Source organism: Accipiter gentilis, chromosome 6 (assembly GCF_929443795.1).
Source record: "Accipiter gentilis chromosome 6, bAccGen1.1, whole genome shotgun sequence".
Classification (NCBI taxonomy): domain Eukaryota; kingdom Metazoa; phylum Chordata; class Aves; order Accipitriformes; family Accipitridae; genus Astur; species Astur gentilis.
The window spans coordinates 36,250,088-36,269,386 of NC_064885.1; the positions used below are offsets into that span (position 1 = coordinate 36,250,088).

Here is a 19,299-nt window from a genome sequence, read left to right on the forward strand (position 1 = left end):
ACTCGGGCCTCCCCATGCTTTCACAGTGATTTACATTCCCAAAACAAAACCCGCCTGGCATCCTCGTGAGGGTCCTCCAAAAGCCCCAACCGGAGGCTGGAGGCAGAGGTCACAGCTCCGAAGATGCCCACGTGCCGGGTGCCCGGCTGGGGCCTCCGGCAGGAGCCAACCGCAGCTCCCTCTGCTTGGACGAACGCCGGCAGTGCCTCGGACTTTTCTTCTTCTGACACTTACAAAACCGTCTGACAGCAAAATGGAGAAATGGGCAGTCCAGCTCTTACTGCATGGGGAAACGAAACGAGCCCCCGGCCGGCATTTCCAGCTTTCTCAGTGCTGTGTGGTAGCAGGCATGAGAAATGACCTCCCACTGCTTAAGCCCTTAACCCTTAGATACTTTCTTCTATTAAGGCCAGATGGAGAATCTTAAAGTGTGAAAGTGTAGTGGAAATACATTACAGGAAGGCACGCAGAGTTAAACAAGTCATTGAATGCTCATTTCTTCAGTTCAGTACGCCTTGATGTACCATTCGTTTCAGCAGAAATGCTACCAGCTCCCTGGGATCCATTCCAGGTCTATTCCAGGGCAACACTGAACACGTATTGCCCAAACTAAGGGGCCCAAGAGGTTGCCAAAGAAAATCACTGGGGTAAGAAATACCAGCTGCCACTACACAGCTCAAAGGAGTGACCCAAATCTCAAGAAGAGGAATTGGGCTCGATTCAGCCTCCTGGTTGCCGTATCTTCCCATGATCACTCAGAAGAGCTCCAGGCCATGCCGGAGACCTAGGAGGCTCTGAAAGCTCAACTAAGCTTTTGGATGATTATCCAGACGGAGCCTTAAGTACAAATATATAATATCTGTTAACATTAATGAAAGCCTCGTAATGGACCTCTGTAATATTCACACTTTATGATAGCCTAAAACCACCTGGTCCTATATCAAACTCATCGCTCTCTGCAGAAACAAAATCAAGACGTAAAAAACCTGAAATAAACATAAAGAAACAAGAGGTGCTTTGATGGCTTCTCACAGCTCTCAGGTGCACAAGGGTGTAGACAGACTACATAATTTACAGGTGGGGAGCATATCTAACTGTCATATGGGCATCACAGTCACATACCAGCACCTTTCTGTATGTAAGAACACCTGACTGGTTGGGCAAAGTTTAATAAACATGCCTTTCTTCTTTTTCAACCGCCGCCCCTGCAAATTGAAGCCTACTGTTGCCACTAGTGCAAGATACAACTCACACAAACATCTATTTCTGGTGATAGTTTCAGAAATGACTAGGTGTTTAGTAACTCAGGCTTTGGTTTTATCATGTGAAGGGAGCTAGAAAGCACTGATATTCAGAGTGTTGTGTCATCAAGACATTTTTGACACGATATATCCTAATGTTACACCCTTACATTGCCAGGACCTGTAACAGGGTGTGGAAAAACCAGTGGGTTTATTTTTCCTGTGTCTATTTGAAGGGTTAGATATAGTTCTTAATATACAGCGTGCTACTACTAGCAAAAGCATTAATATAGATCTCTGAGTGCTAGTGTTTTTCATGATTAACTACTACTACTAATGTATATTTTCACACGTGAGTGGAAGTATGCGACAAAGGCATTCCTTAGCAAGTTTGTACGGTTTAGTCTCCAGCCATGACTCACCCCTTACTCTGAGAAGCAAAGCCCAAGTGACCCACACTGGTGAGCACACAGGCATCACGGAGGCAGTTTCCTTAGCAACACGAGCCACACAAAAGCATCCAAACCATCTCCTGCTCACTGTCCCTTGAAGTTGTTGCTAAATAAGTGAATGCTAAATTTCTTACTGGAATTTCAGAGGTACAGCCAATGTATCACAAAGCAAAACCTTTTGGTTGCAAGCAAGTTAACTTTTGCTACTGCCCTGACTTCAGGCTTAACAGGAAAATTTTTTTTTTTTTTTTTTTTTTTCCCCTACTATGTTATCTCCAAATACTGCCTGGGCTCATAAACAAACAAAGGAAGCAGCTCTTAGGTCCTCAGCTGATACTAATTGTCATTAGGGATCTGTTGAATTCAGTGAAACTATGGCAATTCAGAGCAATCGGCCCAGGACGTGCTGGGTGTTTGTGCGTCCCAGGTGCTTGTGATCAAGGCTAGATTAAGAGCAGATAAATAGTTCACTCAGCAGCCGCAGCAGGAGTAGTGGCTGGTTTGTTAGGGGTGGTTTTGTAGAGCTTCTTGCTGAGACGTTTTAGAGAGAACAGCTTTTTGGAGGTGTTGGACCAAAGAATTGGGAGCTGTCTGAGATGGGGAAGATGTTTGCAAGCAAGTGGAAAAGTGCTATTTGTACATCTAAGGTATTGTGTTCAGTAGTCTGAAGTATTTCCTTTTTATTTGTGCACTGTTATTTAAAGTATCTTTACTCTTTGTATTGTAGCCTTCAGGGGTAAAGTATGTATATTGTACTGCATCAAGATGCCAGTGCAAGATAGAGTATTTACAATATATGATTTACTGTAATCTACATTAAAGTTCAGTGAGGCTGAATGTACGTGCTTTCCTCCCTGTGTAGGCATTTGCTCATGGAAGAACTGTGCAGAAATGAGTGTATTGATTTATGCCTATTACTGCTTAACAACAGCAGATGGGGGTCTCAGTTTTAGTTTAGCTGGTGGACTGTACTAAACATGGCCTGGTTCTGCTGCTATTATCTGCAAGTTATCTTTGATGCAGCCAAGTTGCTTTTGAATTATTGTAGAAGGTGAAACAGAGCCAGCTTTACAGGCAATAGTATCAGAATGACATTATTTAGGCTAAAATGAGTCAATATTTGGAAAATTCCACTCTTAGTAATAAGACCTTGCCTGAGGGAGGCTGATTGGTGCTGCCTGTACCAGATGGGAGAGTGGGTTAGCAGAATGAGACAGAGCTGGAGTGCTCCTGTGGCCACCAAGAGGCAATGCTGGGGGTGCCACCAGGAGAGGAGGCGCGTGGGCACCAAATAATCTCAAACTGGGGAAATAAGACATGAGAAATAGAGCTTTAGTTGCAATATCGCAAAGGGGACAAGTGCTGGTGCTAACCTGCTTGGTGGTGGGAAGGAATGCAAACCTGGTTATCAAGGCATAGGGTGAGCTTGGTACAGCCACAGGCTTCAGTTAGAGGTGGAGGAAGAAAAGCCAAATTTAGAGAAGGTGTGAAATGAGAGATTTGAGCTTTTGGGGTGCTTGTCCCTGGTAGCCCTTGATGGTGATCCTGTCCCCACCTGGGGAGCAGCATGAGGCTGCCTGACCTGCTTTTCCAGGGCTGCTAGCTCCTGCTGGCATCAGAAGCACGAGGCCCTGGCTGTGTTATGCTGACACTTGTCCTATAAAACTGACAGCAATAATGAATGACAGTCCATATTTCTGTAACATTTTCTTCCTCGGGACGCCTAACAAGATGCCATTGACAATGTTTTTGAGGGCTGGATTTCAGCCAGTTTCTTGAAGAAGCAATAGTTTGGCCACCGTCCTACAACAGGGAGCCCCAGTCTTTAATGCTTATGATCAGGGTTGAGGGACTTGTTTTCCTTTCTCCCTGCTGACTACCTCCCCCAGATAAACAACTTTCCCTTACAGCATATGCTATATATCCAGCACTGTCTAGAGGGTCTTTAAGGATGTTAACTGCTCAACCTGAGCACCTCACTGGTCTCAGCTTGATGCTGGAACTCTGAAGCCACCTCCTCTGGTATGTGTTCTAATCAGAGTTATTGGATGGGAGCAGCTGTCTGTAGTACCAGAGGGTGGGTCTAATGGCATTTTGCTGGAGGAGTTCTGGGCTAGGCTATAGCAATAACTTGTTAAATGTAACCGAGGGAGCCCTTTTTTCTAGTTTTGGAGAGACTACAAACAATTGAGAAATGAGTTGCCTTTCTATCCTTGGCCCATTGTACAGGTCAGGACTTTCCTAGTTATTTGTGGGCTAAATCTGTTATTGACCACTGTGTTCCTTGACACGAACTGAAATTTCAGCCTCCAGGTTCATGGCTGTTAAGCATGATGAAAATAAGTGATGCATTTGTCTCACATGATGAGTTTGTGGAAGCTGCAGATGGTTTGATTGACTTATGACTGTGGCTGGGTACTTGTATCGGGTGCCTACAAAAATGGCCAATCTGGAAGGGCTGCTTGCTTGTGTGACATGATGGTCCCTCCTGCAGATGCTAGCACTTGGCTAGGAGCAGTGCTCCAAAACAGCTGTGGCTTTCTGGTGCCCTGATGAAATTTGCTGTTTCTGGGTTGAGAGTGGGGTTGTAAGGATAAAAAGGGGGTATAATTTTTCTGCTCAAACCTTTTGCCTTGCTTTCTCTGACCCCTCTGACGTTAGTCACTAGTGGTCTTTTTGATCAACAGCATAAAATGAAATGGTCATGATTTGTACTCCAGGAGCAGGGATGGGAGCTGAAGCTTTCAAGCACCTTATGTGTATGCAAAGGAGACTAATGCACTTGAGGCAGTGACTGTGCTAAAGACTACTTTAAATCCTTAAGTGTGGGCCTGAGTGCAGTTTGAACAAACTGTGTGCTTATGCAATTAAGGTGAAGCTGTGCTGCTGCTTGAGTGCTTGCAGCCCTTGAGAGGGATACAGACAGGTCAGCTAACTGCTATGTGGTCATCTATTTAATCCCCAAATGGAGGGAAATTGGCACCTCTGCTGCATGGAGGAGGCAGTGGGTTTCTGTCTTGGGCTGTGTAACTGCAGGCTTGGATCCTGAGGAGTGATTGCCATTTTAGCAGCACCTGTGCTCTTGTTTTGCTGGTGGTGTTGCTTATTTTTATGGATCAGGAGGTTGCAATCAATTCCAAAAATACCAAGAGTATGGCTTAAGCCCATGAGATCAAGAGTGGATGTGCACTTGAAGGAAAAAAAAAATTTGAAAGTATCAATTTTATAATCACTGTAAAGGAATGACACAACAAGGGACTGTGTTTTCCCCTGAGTGACACAAAACAGGAATCAAAATTCCCAGATTCTGTTTTCAGCTTTTCCATCAGCCTGTGTTTGGAGGCAACCACGCACCTTCCTTCCCTGCTTTTGCTTCCTGTAGACAAGGCAGAGCTGTAACTGGGAACAGAGGTGTCCTGTGGCTTTAAGGCTGTACAGGGATAGAAAGCTTTGGCGAATGCTCCTATGGAGATATAAAATGATTAATCTGGAGGCATCTGAGAACACTTATGACTTTGCTTTTGGTCTTGTATCTGTTATTTCACTTATGGGGCTGTTAATATCTTGTAATGTACATCAGGCCATATCTTAATGACTAAAAGGGGTCTGTTTTATCTGTAACAAGTGAGAAATGCTATTATTTTAAGTAGTGTAACTTCTGTACCAGTCAGACAAGTGGTATTAAATGGTTTTAATAACTTGGCTGGAGGCTTGTTTCAAGGTGGTGAAGGCACACCATCCCTCAGATCAGCACGTTGCTACAGCTCTGGAGCTGGTGTAGGAGCAACGCAGAGGGGCAGGAGCCCTGGAGGCCAGAGGGATGTGGAGGGGGGATAAAGCAGTTTGCAGTGTCAGATGTAGCATCTTAGAGGCCAGCTGGGGAGGGAGAATAAGACCCGAGTGGGACAGAGGAAATCTAATAAGGATGACGGAGCTGGGGGATGCTGAAGGATGGACATGTGCAGGATGGGAGGGGAGAGGGCTGGAGACAGGATGGAAAGGTCTTTTCCTTCCACACCGAGACCTTGTGCTGACAGCAAATCCCATCCAGGAACAACTTTTGCCTCCTAATGCTGACCTGCTAATTGCTGGGGAGGCAGCCTGCAGTGCTGAGACCTGGCAGGTCTGCTGGCAGCAGCAGGAGGCTTTCCATCATGCTCCCCCACCTCTGAAACTTCCAGTGCTTCTCAAAACCACACAGCTTCACTCAGAGCTAATTAACTGTGTATTAGCAGAGACAGACTTTGGTTTTAAGCGGCATAAACCCAACTGTGAGCATGTGGGTAGGACATGGATGGGCTTAAGCTATTTCTGAGATTTTTTTTATTCGTTATTCTCTCGTACAAGACCTGTTTTGTCTCCTCACCAGCCTTTACACATTGGCAGTGGAGTTGAGTATTAGAAGCAGAACAAAAAAATGGACAGTTTTCCAAGCTTGTCACATCTCTAGTGTGGAGGGCTACTGTTCAATTCAAATAAACCCAGTACAGAAGCTAATTGCTGAGAAACAGTGGGATCTTTCAAAGCTCTAATTAAAGGCAATTTAACATCTCCACTGATATTAGCAGGAGCATAAAACTGCTGCTGGACACATACCAGTTAGCAAGACCAGCTTACCAACCGAGGGGTGCAGCTGACCCATTTTCGTAATGGGCATGGCTCTGCTGAGCAAACTGGGAGTTAAACTGCCTGACATTGTATTGAAATTTGGCCTGTTATCCCTCCTGCACACCCCTGGCAGTGCAGCTAGGAAATGACATTTCTGAGCACTAAGTGGCAGGTATGTGCCTGTGCTGAAGGGTGAGTGTGAAGCTAAGTGAAGCCAACTTGATCTGGACCCAGCCCAGCAGAGAATATTGATGTGTGCCTCAAGCACAAGGGTTACAAGCATCTGTGGGGCTGCATCAGGAGTGCAGATTTCAGATCTGTACTGGAGAAGCTTTACCTAAATGACAGTTAATTCATTTTCTGTCTAACTCCATTCTTTCCACCTTGCTTCACTTCTGGTGAAATGCCTATTGAAATTGCATTGCCTCATGCTTTTGTTAATCAAATATTCCACCCAACAGTGTTTACCTGTACATGGACGCATAGAAGTGAGTCCCCAGCCACATGGGAGCTGGAGGCACTTTTGCCACTGAGTTCAGCTGGCACTAAAACTATTCCTGTAAGAGTGCATTTCTAGAGTTGCACTGTAATATGTCTGCTGTAGACCTCTAGTTAAATGCATGTTAAAGTCTAGGGTCAAGACACTTAGCAGTAAATTAGTAGTCCATAGTGTACCTACTGCTGTGATGCCTCTCTCTCATTAAGAGAGAGGCAATGCTGCTTTAAGTGGCTTATATGCCCAGAATAATGGTGCTTGTGGCTTGCACCTGCATAGGGGAAGATGCTTGTTGCATTTAAATAAGATTATATGAGCCAAAAGGCATTGCTCAGTCCAAGAGACGCTGCAGAGCTGCAGTGTCCCAAAGGGAGACTCTCATGGGAGAGGGGACTTCTGGCATGTCCCACCATGCATCGTTTTGGGCAAGGGGGGAGCATCACAGACCCCTTCACTGATTGGGTTTTGCTGCCTCTGCCTGTCCTTCACCTGGAAGGGTATCGTGAGCATCAATACTTCAGTGTTTGTAGCCTCCGAACAAGCATGCAAAAACCAGGAGACTCCTTTGCTACCACTGTCCCTCTGCTGGCACTACATGCAGCATCTGGTTATTGGTACGCTTACCTACCGAATGGTCCTTAAATATAAAGGGGAGGAATGTTGGGTCATTCTGGACACATGCAATATTCCAGTCTGCTGGGCTGCCTCTGGACTTTTGAATAGTAGCCTGGAAGACAAGGTTCAGTCCTCCGCATCGGGGTCTCCCTAACACCCTGCCACTTTGCATGCCGAGTGGCACAGAGAGGGGGGGACTTCTCTAGCTTGTTTAAAAGAAAGAATAGAAAGGGAAATAAGAGACATTTACCAGCTTTGAAGGTGGGAAGGGTGCTGACGCCTTCTGCTTTCCTTTCCCATTGCCGTGCTCCTTGTCTCTCTTGGGCCCCATGTTGCAAATCCTACGCTCCCATCTGAAGAGCACTGGCTGCGGGCTCCCTCCAGAGCTCGTTGATGCAATCTGGGTCATTCAGAGAAGGTTGTCAGGAAGGATCCTGTGCCTCCCTGCTGTGCTGGTGCTGAGCTTTGCCTTCCAGAGTGTGTGAGGGGCTGGGGTGGTCCTGAGTCCTGCTCCCAAACCTGGCTTGCTGAACCCACTGCAGCCTTGGGACTCCTGGGGTGTCTGTCCCCTGGAGTGACCAGCCGAGGTAAGGCAATGCTGGGACACCGTGTTGGGGACACAAGGGAAATACTCTGTGGGATCCACCTAAGCACTGGTTTTGGGTGGGGAGAAGTCAATGGCTGAAGCTAGCACAGAGTACCCCTGTGAGGAAAAACCCACCTGCCCTACTGAGGGGCTGCTGGTGAATAAGGGGATTTCTAGCAAGGCAACAAAGCTCTCCTGGGGAAAGACAGGATTTCAAGTGGGACGGAGTGGATTATGGCTGAGAGCTAATCTGTATGGCTGTTTCATAAGTTTCCCCAGTGCCTGGACTCTGTGCTCAGCAACAGACGCTCTATGTGCTGAGAATAACTGATTTCTCAGAAACACCATGTAAGAATATATGCATGCAGAGGTCCGGGACAAAATACATCAGTTTCTTTGTATTTTAGCTTTATCTGTAACAATCTCTCCCCATTCCAACACCAGTTTAGTACTGAGGGACCAGATGTGCTGTCAGCCACCATGGCTTGGTGGAGGCCACCCTTCACCTGGCAGTTCATATTCCTCACGAATCCCCACCTCTTTCCTTGACCTTATTCTAGGTATTTACGCAGACAAATGTTTATGGCAACAAACTGGACTCCAAAGCCAGCGTTTAGACCATTGTCAACCTCCTACTCATTTACTGCAGTCAAAATTCACAAGCAGAGGCAGAATGCAGGTATTCCTCCAGCCCAGGCACTGCACCACACAGGGGCTATGCTACTGTTAGTCCCTGTGCCCAGACCAGCTTTGCTGCATAGCAAAAGTCATGAGTGACGAATTTCCAAGGCTTTCCAGACTAATAGTGACTGCAAAGCAGTGGAAGTGAAGACCTAAGTTCCTATCCGGACACTTTCTGTTCAGCTGCAGGTTTTAATCCAAATTATTTAAATGCTCACTACCTCAGTTTCTCCATTTGTTAATCCTTCACCTGCCTGTTTGCTACTCTTGGATTAAAAGCACTGTGTCAGATACAGTTCATGGTCTAGCAGCTACTGCTTGTACACATTTGGAAAAGCGAACTCTGAATGCTTTCTGGGGAATGTGGATATTCCAAATCAGCCCAAGGCTGGAGTAATGGCACTGTTGTGGCATAGCACAGTGTTTGTAAGCTGGGGAGCGTGTGGAGGCTTGTGCTCTGCCTGTGGGAAGTTTGTGTGCAGTTACTGCTTCCTCAGCCCTTCCCCGGTTTAAATGCTAACGTATAAATGACTTCAGCTTCACCCCAAAGTGAATAAAGATCATAAATATGAAGTCAAATAAGACTCAATAGCCCATTAAGTACATGAAAGCTGGCAGCCTGTTTCAATTTGCTGCCACTACACCTTTAATTTGCCTGGCACAGCTGGGAGGTGCAGCAAGTGAATGCTGTATGAGCCCCTGCATGTGAAGTTGGAGGGGACAGCGAGTTACCTACTGGCTGTGAGCCACAGCTTGGAATGTCCTGACAATTTTTTTCTTCAGTGCCAAAAGCAGCTTGCTGTCAGCAAGTGTTTCTTGTGCCCCTTCACTACCCCATATGCTGTTTTCGGTCTCTCTCGCAGCATTCTGGAGTATTTTGCTTTCCAAATGAGGTCCACAGGGTACTTAAAGTTGTCCCCCCATAACAACATCACAATATGCATCACGAAAACATTACTGTAAGCCTCTAGCTCCAGCCCACAAAAGCTACCAACAGCTAATTCATTCCTCAGATGAGCAAGTGTAATTTCTATCTCAAAACAGCACTTGAAACTGTTTGCCTATAAAATGTCCTTCGCTCGAAACCTCAGTTAAAGCCTGGCTTGTGCCAGTCTCTTGTCAGATGTAACTGCTCTAAGAAATCCTTTCCAGGGTGCACTTAGCAGTAAAGCCTGAATTTTCTTTAACACACGCTTTAATCTTCACTCCCTGATAGTTCACAGCAGCCCGTCTAAGCTCTCGGCACCATCCCTGTCCCGAACGCCTCGGCGCGTCCTGCAGCTTCCCCCGGTAAGGATCAGGTTTACCTTAGCAGCAGCGGAGCAGCAGTGCCCAAAATGGAGATTTCAAGGGGATCTGACAGGGAGATTTTCCCTCTCATCTACATACTTCTGTAGTTTCCGCCTTTGGGAAAACAACCTATCTACAAGCAGGAGGTTTCAGTATATCTTGTCTCTTGATGTCTCCAAGTATTTCTCACTGCTCTTGTAGTTCCCAGGCAGTTTTAATTACTTGTGTTTTTAAATAGAGGCGAAGCACCAGCGTTCAGTAATTATTCGGAAATGCACCACCAGAAGGAAGTGGGTGCAAAGACCCTCTGAATAAAGTCACCCCCAAAAAGCGGAACTTTCTCTCTCTCCAAACTTAATTTCACGGAGGTCCTCGTTATCCCCACCTTTGTAAAGAATCTTCTTCCCATCTGCTCTGCCTGCGCATCCCTGGCTGCCTGGGCCCCTCCAGGGCATGCTGGCCATCCCTGCAAGGGTGGGATGCTCAGCACGGAGTCAACGCCTTCGCTGTCATTTGGTAAAATTCATCCCTCTCACCTGCTCCTCAGAAGAAAACCGCATGAGTCAGGCAGCAAAGCGGGCTCAGGGTTGGGGCAGTCCCAATATTGTGCCGAACCCGTGGCCGGTGCACGGATAGGCAGCACCTCACCTGGCCGTGCGACCTTTACTTTCCAAAATGCCAGGGCTGTGAGGAAGCAGGAGTGCAGCTCTTTCTCCGGTGCTCGCTCATCCCTGTGTATCCTTGCATGTGCCAGTGTGGAATCAGGGGCTTCCCAGCCTCTCCCTCAGTCACCTCCATCGGGCCACTTTGTCCTTGGGTGGTATTTGCTTTTCCAAGTCAAGAGCGTGCCGGAGAGACGCTCCCGTTCGTCTCTAGGCTGCTCACTGATTTCCCACGCAGCGTGCTTGCTATTTGCTCCTACGGCAAAAATAAAAGCTGCTTTTGCTGGCGTGGTCCACAGTTGGTTGTGATAGGATCTTTTTTCCCCCTGTTTAAAATGTAAGGTCTCACGAATTAAGAAGCTACAGCCTGTCTAGATCTTATACCAGTCACTCTCTGATTCATCAGAGAATCTCCTTGGTAACTAGCTGTTCCTCTCTGATGATTTGCTACAAAAAAGCTCTCCCAATTTAAAGATAAAATACAGCGAAAGCAGAAAGAGGAGCTACACCATATAGGTACATTATACAGAAACATATGCCTTGTGTGTACTCAGCTATACTGGATATTTTCTGATGTGTGTGGGAAGCAGCTTCTCTGTGAAACAGCGTGGTATCACCCTGTGGATGGGAAATGTGCCCCAGCTGCACCACCTCCGCTTTGCTGCTCCAGGGCCAGTAACCCTGTCTGCAGGGTAAATAATCCCCTGGGAGAAGATGTTGTTGGGATCTAACGAGGGGCTCAGCAGTTCATGCTTTAATGAACCAGATTTCTAGCCTTGTGCGGGACTGATCACCAATTACAAGGGTTCAGAGAGGGTGGCTTTCTGCAGGAGGTGTGCCTGGTGTGTTTGATGCTGCCTCGTAGCCCTCCTGGTCTGGTAATGAGCCCTGGTTGCCTGACCCCCCCCCCCCCCCCCCCCCTCGGCATGCAGCAAAGCACTGCCTGGTCTCTGGTGGATGCTTGACTTGGAGGGAAGGTTCTTGCTGAAGATCTGTGTGGGTTTGTTTTGTGGTTTGTTTTTTTTCTGGGAACCAGTGTTGCTGGAAAAGTTGATCTAAGGTGAGGCTAAGAACGCTTTGTGTTTGAAGTAGCTGGTAATTGTGTTCAGAAAGTTGGTGTAAGTGAGGAGTTTGACCCATGAATGCCCAATGCTGGGAAGCTCTGCGGCGAGAGCTGCCTGGGTTTACAGAGGGATGAGGCGATGGTACAGGGCTAGAAACAAGTTTTCACATTGCAGCATTCTGGGCACCTACAGCCAGAAAGCTCCGACTCCCTGTGCGTACAGCGCCGGTGGGATGGTGATGCACGATGCTCAGCCCAGCAGGGCAGAGAAGGGGACAGACAGACAACCCTAAGCGGGTGCAGCTGAGCTGCTTTCAATTCCTTTTACCAGATAAATTAAGAATCAAAAATCATTCCTAGCTTTCTAATGCAAAACCCTTCCAGCAGCCTTCAGCTGGCTCTTGGCAGGGACTAACAGAGGGAGGGTGAAGCGTGGGGCAAGTCTGCAGCCAAGACACCGGGCGAGTCGCCTTCCTCTCCACATTTTCTCGCTGGACTTATGCGCTTTCTGTCCCATGGCACTAATTCCTCTGAATTAACACAACAAACAGCAACAAAATGCCAGACCCATGAGGTGTCTTTTATCCCTGTGAGAGGGTCCTGAGCTCACCCTTAAAGCTCAGCCGTCCCCAGAGAAGTGCCCAGCAGCCGGAGGAAGGCTCCCGCAGGCAGCTCTGGCAGTATGGCTATTGTGTGCCATGGGTCTCGGCGATTTGGGATGAAATCTGTGTTCCCATAAGGTGTTGTGGCATCTCTAATGTCTGGACAAGAGAGAGCCAGGATCGTGTGCTCTGCTTGGGGAGGGCTGATCCAGCCCTACTCAGATTCAGACCTGTGGTTTCAGGGTGTTTAAACCTTAGCAGGCAAAAGCTTATGTGAAAATGTGCTGCCCCTACCAGCAAAGCCTAAAGTGCTCAAACCTTCATTTACCAAGTAATATAGGTAATGATGAACTAGCTCTGACAAATGAGGTTTAAGATGATCAAGTTCATTTTTGAGGTGATGACCCATGTCAGGAACATGACCTCCTGCTGGATAAGGGATGGGTTTTTAGATAATCAAAATTGTGATAAGCGAGGCCTGACTTTTCCCCCTCAATCGGGGGAAAAAGAAGAGAGATGAGGGATGAGAAAAGAATGATGAGAAGAGAGATGCTCATCCTTTCCCCACCTGGCTCCCCTGCTGCCACTGTGGGTGCTGAGGTGTGGGAGGGCAGGCGACCCCCCCCTGCATCCCCAACTTGCTGCGTGGCTGGGTGCTGTCATTTCAGGCCCGAGGGAAAAATACAAGGGGAAGCCTCTCCTCTGCCTCTTTCCTGCCTTTTAATTTTCTTACTGAAGCTCGAAAGACGGAGCAAAACCTTTACGACTATCAAATCTCCATGCCTGTGCCTCTTGGTGGAAGGGAAGCGGAGAAGTAGACGAGCCCTTGGTGGGAGGGATGTCTGTGGGGCACGTCCCGGCTTGCTTTGTCTCCAGGCTCCCTCGATGGAGGGAAGGATGGAGCACACTGGTGCCTGCTGTTGGGGTCTCCAACGTCCCGTGCCATTCTGCGACCGTGGTGTGGCTGAAGCCACCAGGCTGGGAAAAGCAGGCTCATTTTTGTTTTTCCCAGGGATAGTGGGAGATGTGAGCAGAGTGTCGGGGCAGGGCCTGGGTGCCATGTCCCACCACACTACTCTCCTGGAGCAGGGATGCTCCCCCAGAGCCTGTCCTGCCCTGCGGAGGCGGTGGGCAGACCTGAAGACGGACTGTTTACCCTTGCTGAAACGCTGGAGCAGCCAGAGGGGCAGATCTCAAGTTTTAGGTTATACATTTTAATGACACCGTTGTGATTTGGAGCTTGGCGTGGGGAGAAGTGGACAAGCATCAAAACCTGCTTATTCCTCACCCCCCACTTGGTGCCTGCAGCCTTCAGTTGGTTCCCCTGCAGGCGCCTGCAGACAGCATTTCCTTGCCTGTATTATTGCCTACCTTGAGTGGTTTTGGTTACAAATTCATATTTATTAAAAAAAAAAGTGCTTATGTACAGTGTTTTGCTGTTCCTATCTCCTTTGGAGTGTGTTTCTATTTTGGGAAACAGAGCAAAGGTGGCTGCAGCTATTTATAGCAGGGGAAGGTGTGTGGATCTGAGTGCCTCCAGCCTGGGGTGGGCACGGGGCTGCCTGCCTGAGGGTGGCCAGGGTGTGCCCTGCAATCAGAGGTGACTTTTTTTAATTTAAAATTTTTAATTTTAAATTTTCTGTAGCTCTTCCATTTTATTTCAGTTGCAGGTCTAATCCAGAATCAGATTTGAACTTAAAGGGATGTCAGTGGCATTAAAAAAAAAAAAAGGAAATGTGCACAGCCTTGATGAGTATTTTTTATGAATTGGATCTCTTGAGATGAAAGCTTCATTACTGCAAAACAATGAACCCGCTACGCTCTCAAGAGTACTAATAGGTTTCATTTGTATTAGGAAGATACAAACTTATTATTTTTTAGTCTGTTCCTGTAGCACCAGGAGTGTTTTATGTGATAATCAATGTAATTGAGGAACTGAAAGTACAGAAAGTTGCAACACTCTCAGGGGTGATAGTGACTGTAGCTGCTGAAAGGTCTGGGGGACAGTTACAGGTGGGGGTAAAAACAGACTCCAGTCCCAATTCCAGATAATCCCATCACACCGGGGAGGGCACAAGGCAGCTCCAGCGCAGCCCTTGCATCACGGGCCAGACCCTTGCTGGTGCTGGTGGGACGTACCCAGCCCCCAGTAAGAGGCTCGGGGCTGTGGGACGCACCTGGGGACGGCTCTGCTGGAAGGACACGGGGAGGAACTGCTGCCTTCTCCCCTGAATCCCGAGGGCTCGGGAGGGACAGTGTCCCCTCCTGCGGTCCGGTGGGAAGAGGGACATCCAGGAGCAAGCCTGGCTGCAGAATTTGGCAGCTACGTTTGTTTGAGCAGGTCTTTACTGAGTGTTTGCAAACCTCGATAGGTTCACAATTTGGCCAGATCTGCTTTTTTTTTTTTCTTTTCCCCCAGAAACGGCAAAAGGCACGCTTTTGACACAAAAACCCTCCTGCCAAATTCCCAGCTCCTCCTCCTAAGTACAGGGTTGCTAAAGCTTTTCAATTAAATGCTTCAGAGCCTTTAACACGGACAAAACATGGCGTTTCTTCTCCAGCCCACTGCTCGGAAACTGTGAAGCTGTTTTGTGAAGCTTTCCCCACCTTGAAACTCAGCCTGTGGCAGACACCCACCATGAATATTTTCAGCCTGAGTTCGATGGAAAGCATAAGCAGCAAACTCATCGGAGGACCTGCCAGCTATAGGTGGGTCACCTATAGCGCTTTGGCCACCGCTTGCACAAACCCGGCCGCACGCGGCTCCTGCTTTAGGGAGCTGCTCGTTGCCACGTACCAAATTCAACCGCTCCTGTACCTCTAGGCAATTTCCCTGCTAATTTTAGTCCCTCTGTGATACAGTGGGGTTTTTCATTTGTTTGCCGGTAATTTACTGTGTGCATTAGTCCGTAGAAGAGGTGGCGGGGAGGAAGGCGGCTCGTTGGCTCTGTGCTGGCCGCTGCCCCCGGGGCAAGGAGGCTGAGGCGATAGCGAGGAGAAATGTCTGGGACCCAGGGGAGGTTGAATATATTTTAGATGCAGCCTCCAAAGCCGCTAAATTCAGAGCGAGCCTGAAAGAAATGACAGCCTGCAAGGGTGCAGTCAGGTTTGTTTTTAGCTCTCTCTGGTTTAATTTGTTTTGCTTAGAGGAGGGAAATTTTCTCTGTTAGAAAAGTTGCATTGTTCTAGTGGCTTTCTAATAAATCATGGATTTAGGGATCGAAAGCTGTTTAGGGCTCTCCCTTTCGGGGAGAGCTGCCGGAGCATCCCTTCCACGCCGGGACGGGCTCCTGGCTGGCAGCGTTTGAGCCAGCACCCTGCCGTGGCACGGGGCTTTCTCCCTCTGCCAGTCTTGCACAGACAACTACAGAGAAGCCAGGTTTGTCCATTAAATGAACTCCGGTATATGCAATCAGTTGGGCCGCGAGTTACACCGAAGCCTCCTGCAATCAGAGGGTACTTTGCTGAGGGGAATGACTGAAGCCGGAGCCGAAGGTATGGCTGCGGTGATGCATTGGCTGCGGTGTTCACGCTCATAATGCAATTGCTTACATTACAAAGCAATTATCAGGGTTTAAAATTCCAATAGCGTTTTGAAGGCGTATATGCCTGGGGGTTTTCCATTTGCAGCGATGTTTCTTTTATTGTACCTACTTGCCTAATAACTTTACCATTTTAAACGCATCAAGGTGTTTTAGAAACCTATTTGTGATCTTTGTTGAAAAACAAAGGCAATCCTGCCAGCTCCACGCAGAATACTTGCTTCATCGCAAGCTGCTCTGAAGGCCTGATTTAGGTTTTTGTGCGGGTTTAATGAGGTGACCCCCCCTCCCCCGTACGCCTTTTCCTGCTCCCTTTCTTAATTTTTGGCAGCACATCCTTTAGCTGGGGCAGAGCACTTCAGTGCTCTCTCTGTCACTGCAAAACCATCAGCTTTTCCCTCTCCGTCCAATCCCTCCAGGAGCAGCAGTCACTCTTCCAGTAAATTTTCACCCCAAATAACACATCATTCTTGCAGCCCGTTCCCAGAGCTCTGCAGACAGGCTGGCTGAGGGGGTGGGGAGGGCAAACTTTTTCCATCGGCTGCTAAAAAGCAAATTTGCTGCTGGTATTTTGAGGTGGAGCTGTGTTGGAGGGTGGGATGCTGGGGCAGGGTTCCAGGCAGCTCCAGTCCAGGCCAGAAGGGCCAAGAACTGAACTGGGTCCTACTGGAGGAGATAATTCAGACAACCCTTATCGCTTAGCAAAGGAGAGACTCTGCAGAGAGGGCAATCTCCAAACCTGACAATTTGACACTTCCCAGGAGTGCAACAGTTCCCTTAAACAGTATCAACAGACTAATTGTCACCCAACTGTTTATCACGTGCAAAATGCATATGAAACCGCATGAGTAATTTCCATAGTAACCATAATCATAACCTTCCTATGTGCGGATTCAAATGCCAGAATGATGCATACTTGATAGTACCATGTACATACGTGTCCTTGCATAAAGCATGTACTCTTCTGGCAGCCAGCGTTTTGTTTCTGGGCTTCTGCTGCCTGGCTTATAAGCACTTACAAAACCTTGATTACTCATGTGTAATACCCTTGCATTAGACACATGCTTCCGTAATGTCTTTAAGGTTATGTGGAATTCTATTTGCAAACCCTTTTATAAATAATAATACAAAACGCTTGCTGCTAAATCTGGCTGTCAGCAAGCAAATGCCAGGAACCAAAATGATTATTCTTACTATTATTTGCAGCATTCCAAAATCCATTAATTTGCTTGTTGCGGTGTTAGGTAATGAACCCTTCTGCAGCAAGGTCACAATTCTGTTTTACGTCAAATAACTATCTTTTCTCATGTATGATACATGAAGCATATTTCTTGCTTAGGGTGTAATGTTTTATTAACATTATTTTCCTTTGTTCTTTCTTACAGATTGTCTATTATGACTCTAAAGATTGCCTGCATGACATCTCTTTTTAAATTCAATGCATAATTATATAAAACAGAAATTCATCTGATGCTACAGTAATAAACCTCTCATCATTTTCTTTGAACGGGGGACATGCTGCTATTATTTACCAGATAACATGGATTTAGCTAAGCTTCGTGGAATTTCGCAGTCGCTGACACACGTATCAGATACAGGCAGAGCAATGGTGGAAATAAGGTGAAGGCACGCGGTTCAGTTCAAGCCAAAAAAACTAAAGGATGTAGTAAAAATAGTAAAGATACGAAAGCGAGAACTACTGAAATAAATATCTGAGATGGGACCTTGCAGGAAAGGTTCGCTGCAGCTGCAGATGTGCCTAGCTGAGTGTCAGCCTGGGTTCATCTGCAAGGTGACAGATGTCTTGGAAATGGGCAAATGCTGAAGAAAAGAGCTGGTGCCCCTGCTCGTGGAGCTGAGCCACTCTCGTGTGTCCTTGGAACATCACCGATTTACTGCAGCTGTGGCTTTGGCCCTTGTGTTTAAGGATGATAATGCAGTCCTACACCTTTGGTTTTTTTAATCTTTGGTAATGCAAAAAGCCTCAACCCCCTCCTGGCAGCACAAATACAATTTTCATTGACTGACCCTATACTGCTTGATCTGCTTCAGCTGGTCTTGTCTCACTTCTGGCTCTTCATTTGAGCCCAATTTTCCCTCTGCTGGCTGTAACCACCTCTTGCTGGGCTTCTCTGCTCCTGCCAGCCATGATTCCCGGGTGTCTCTGGTTCCCCCAGCTCCTCCACCAGGGCTGCTCCTAAATACCCACCCACGGTACCCTGAGATGGGATTTCACTGTCTCCTTGCTGTGGCTAGAGGAGTCTCCAGGATGTCCCCAACTGTTGTAGCATCTGCCACACGAGGACAGAGCAGCAAAGTGGTTCCCCACACCCTAAACTTGACTCCGAAGTTGCAGGAGGTAAGTGCTTCTGTTAATGTTTGGTAGATAGAAAACCTACTGGGTGGCAGATGTGAAGTGCTTGGCTCAAGGTCGCAGCATGTATCTTTGAAATTGCTTGATAAACACTTCATTCTCAGCAAAGGTTGTGCTTTGGGCTGTGATCTTATCCTATAACAAAAGCTGAGATATGTTCCTCCTCTTTCAGTCTAGTCCAGTGGTATATGTTGCTCACGCTTAATAATAAGTGGAAGATCATTAACTTTGGCTTTTGATATATGTTTTTAATTTCTTTATTCATAATGGGTTCATTGCTGCAGCAGCAGGAGTGAAATATGTGATACTACTGGAATTTCTTTGCAATTCAGCATTAATTAATGTCTACTTCTTACACAGCGTTAACAGTAACGTGCCTAATCTTTCAGAGGCCATAGTGGGAAATTCTTTGTTCTTTTCTAGCCGGCAAGAAGTGAGATTTGAATTTTAGCTTTTTGTTTAAACTACCTCTTAAGGATTTTGAAGTGTTGTAGGAGAGTTGAATGTAGTACCCTTGTTGTCTGACCCTGTGCCATGTAATTGGGATTCCAGTCAATCTACTTGCCTTGTCTCTTCATGTTTGCCAGTCGGTGCAGGGAAGGACACCTCATTTCCACAGAGACCGTGATAAACTTTTTGTTACAATAACAGGTCTGTCAGCCCTTATTCCTCTTCTTCCAGTCGAGTTTTGGCTAAATGCACTGTGTCACTCACTACTGCTGAGACTCTTTGCCTCCCCTTGTGTGGGATGGGCTCCCCGGTGTGTAAGGTGCTTTTCCTCACCTGCCCATTGCAATAACAATGTACTGCAAGTTTTGTTGGTCTCTTGCTCTCTGGAGGATTAAACAGGTAATTTAGCAAAACTGGCCATCCAGTGGCAAAAATACGATACTAAAATCAAGTCGCTATTTGTCTATACTGTGAGACTTGCCTCAATACCATCCCCAGGTTAAACCCATTTCTTCACAGGTCAAAAGGAATGGATTTACTGGTCTGAAACGCTGATTTTTCAGCACACCTCACCGCTGCTTTGGGTGTGCAGTGTGCATGTGTGCCTCCTCAGTCCTGCCTGGGGAAAAGGAGGGGC

At 47.2% G+C, this 19,299-nt stretch overlaps 1 protein-coding gene across 6 annotated transcripts in view; it reads right to left on the reverse strand.

The window, feature by feature from the left end:
- Positions 1–19,299, reverse strand: part of LOC126039180 (calcium-activated potassium channel subunit beta-2) — a 153,331-nt gene that overhangs the window by 41,719 nt on the left and 92,313 nt on the right. For 2 of the 6 annotated variants that reach the window (XM_049801895.1, XM_049801891.1), the window contains exon 1: positions 7,663–7,856. The exons of 3 other annotated variants lie outside the window; for them this stretch is intronic. In XM_049801895.1, coding sequence (XP_049657852.1) covers positions 7,663–7,712 — 50 coding nt within the window. In that variant the 5' untranslated portion in view covers positions 7,713–7,856. Of the gene's footprint in view, positions 1–7,662; positions 7,857–19,299 lie in introns of those variants that run through there. One more of the 6 variants, XM_049801889.1, reaches the window with a different exon arrangement.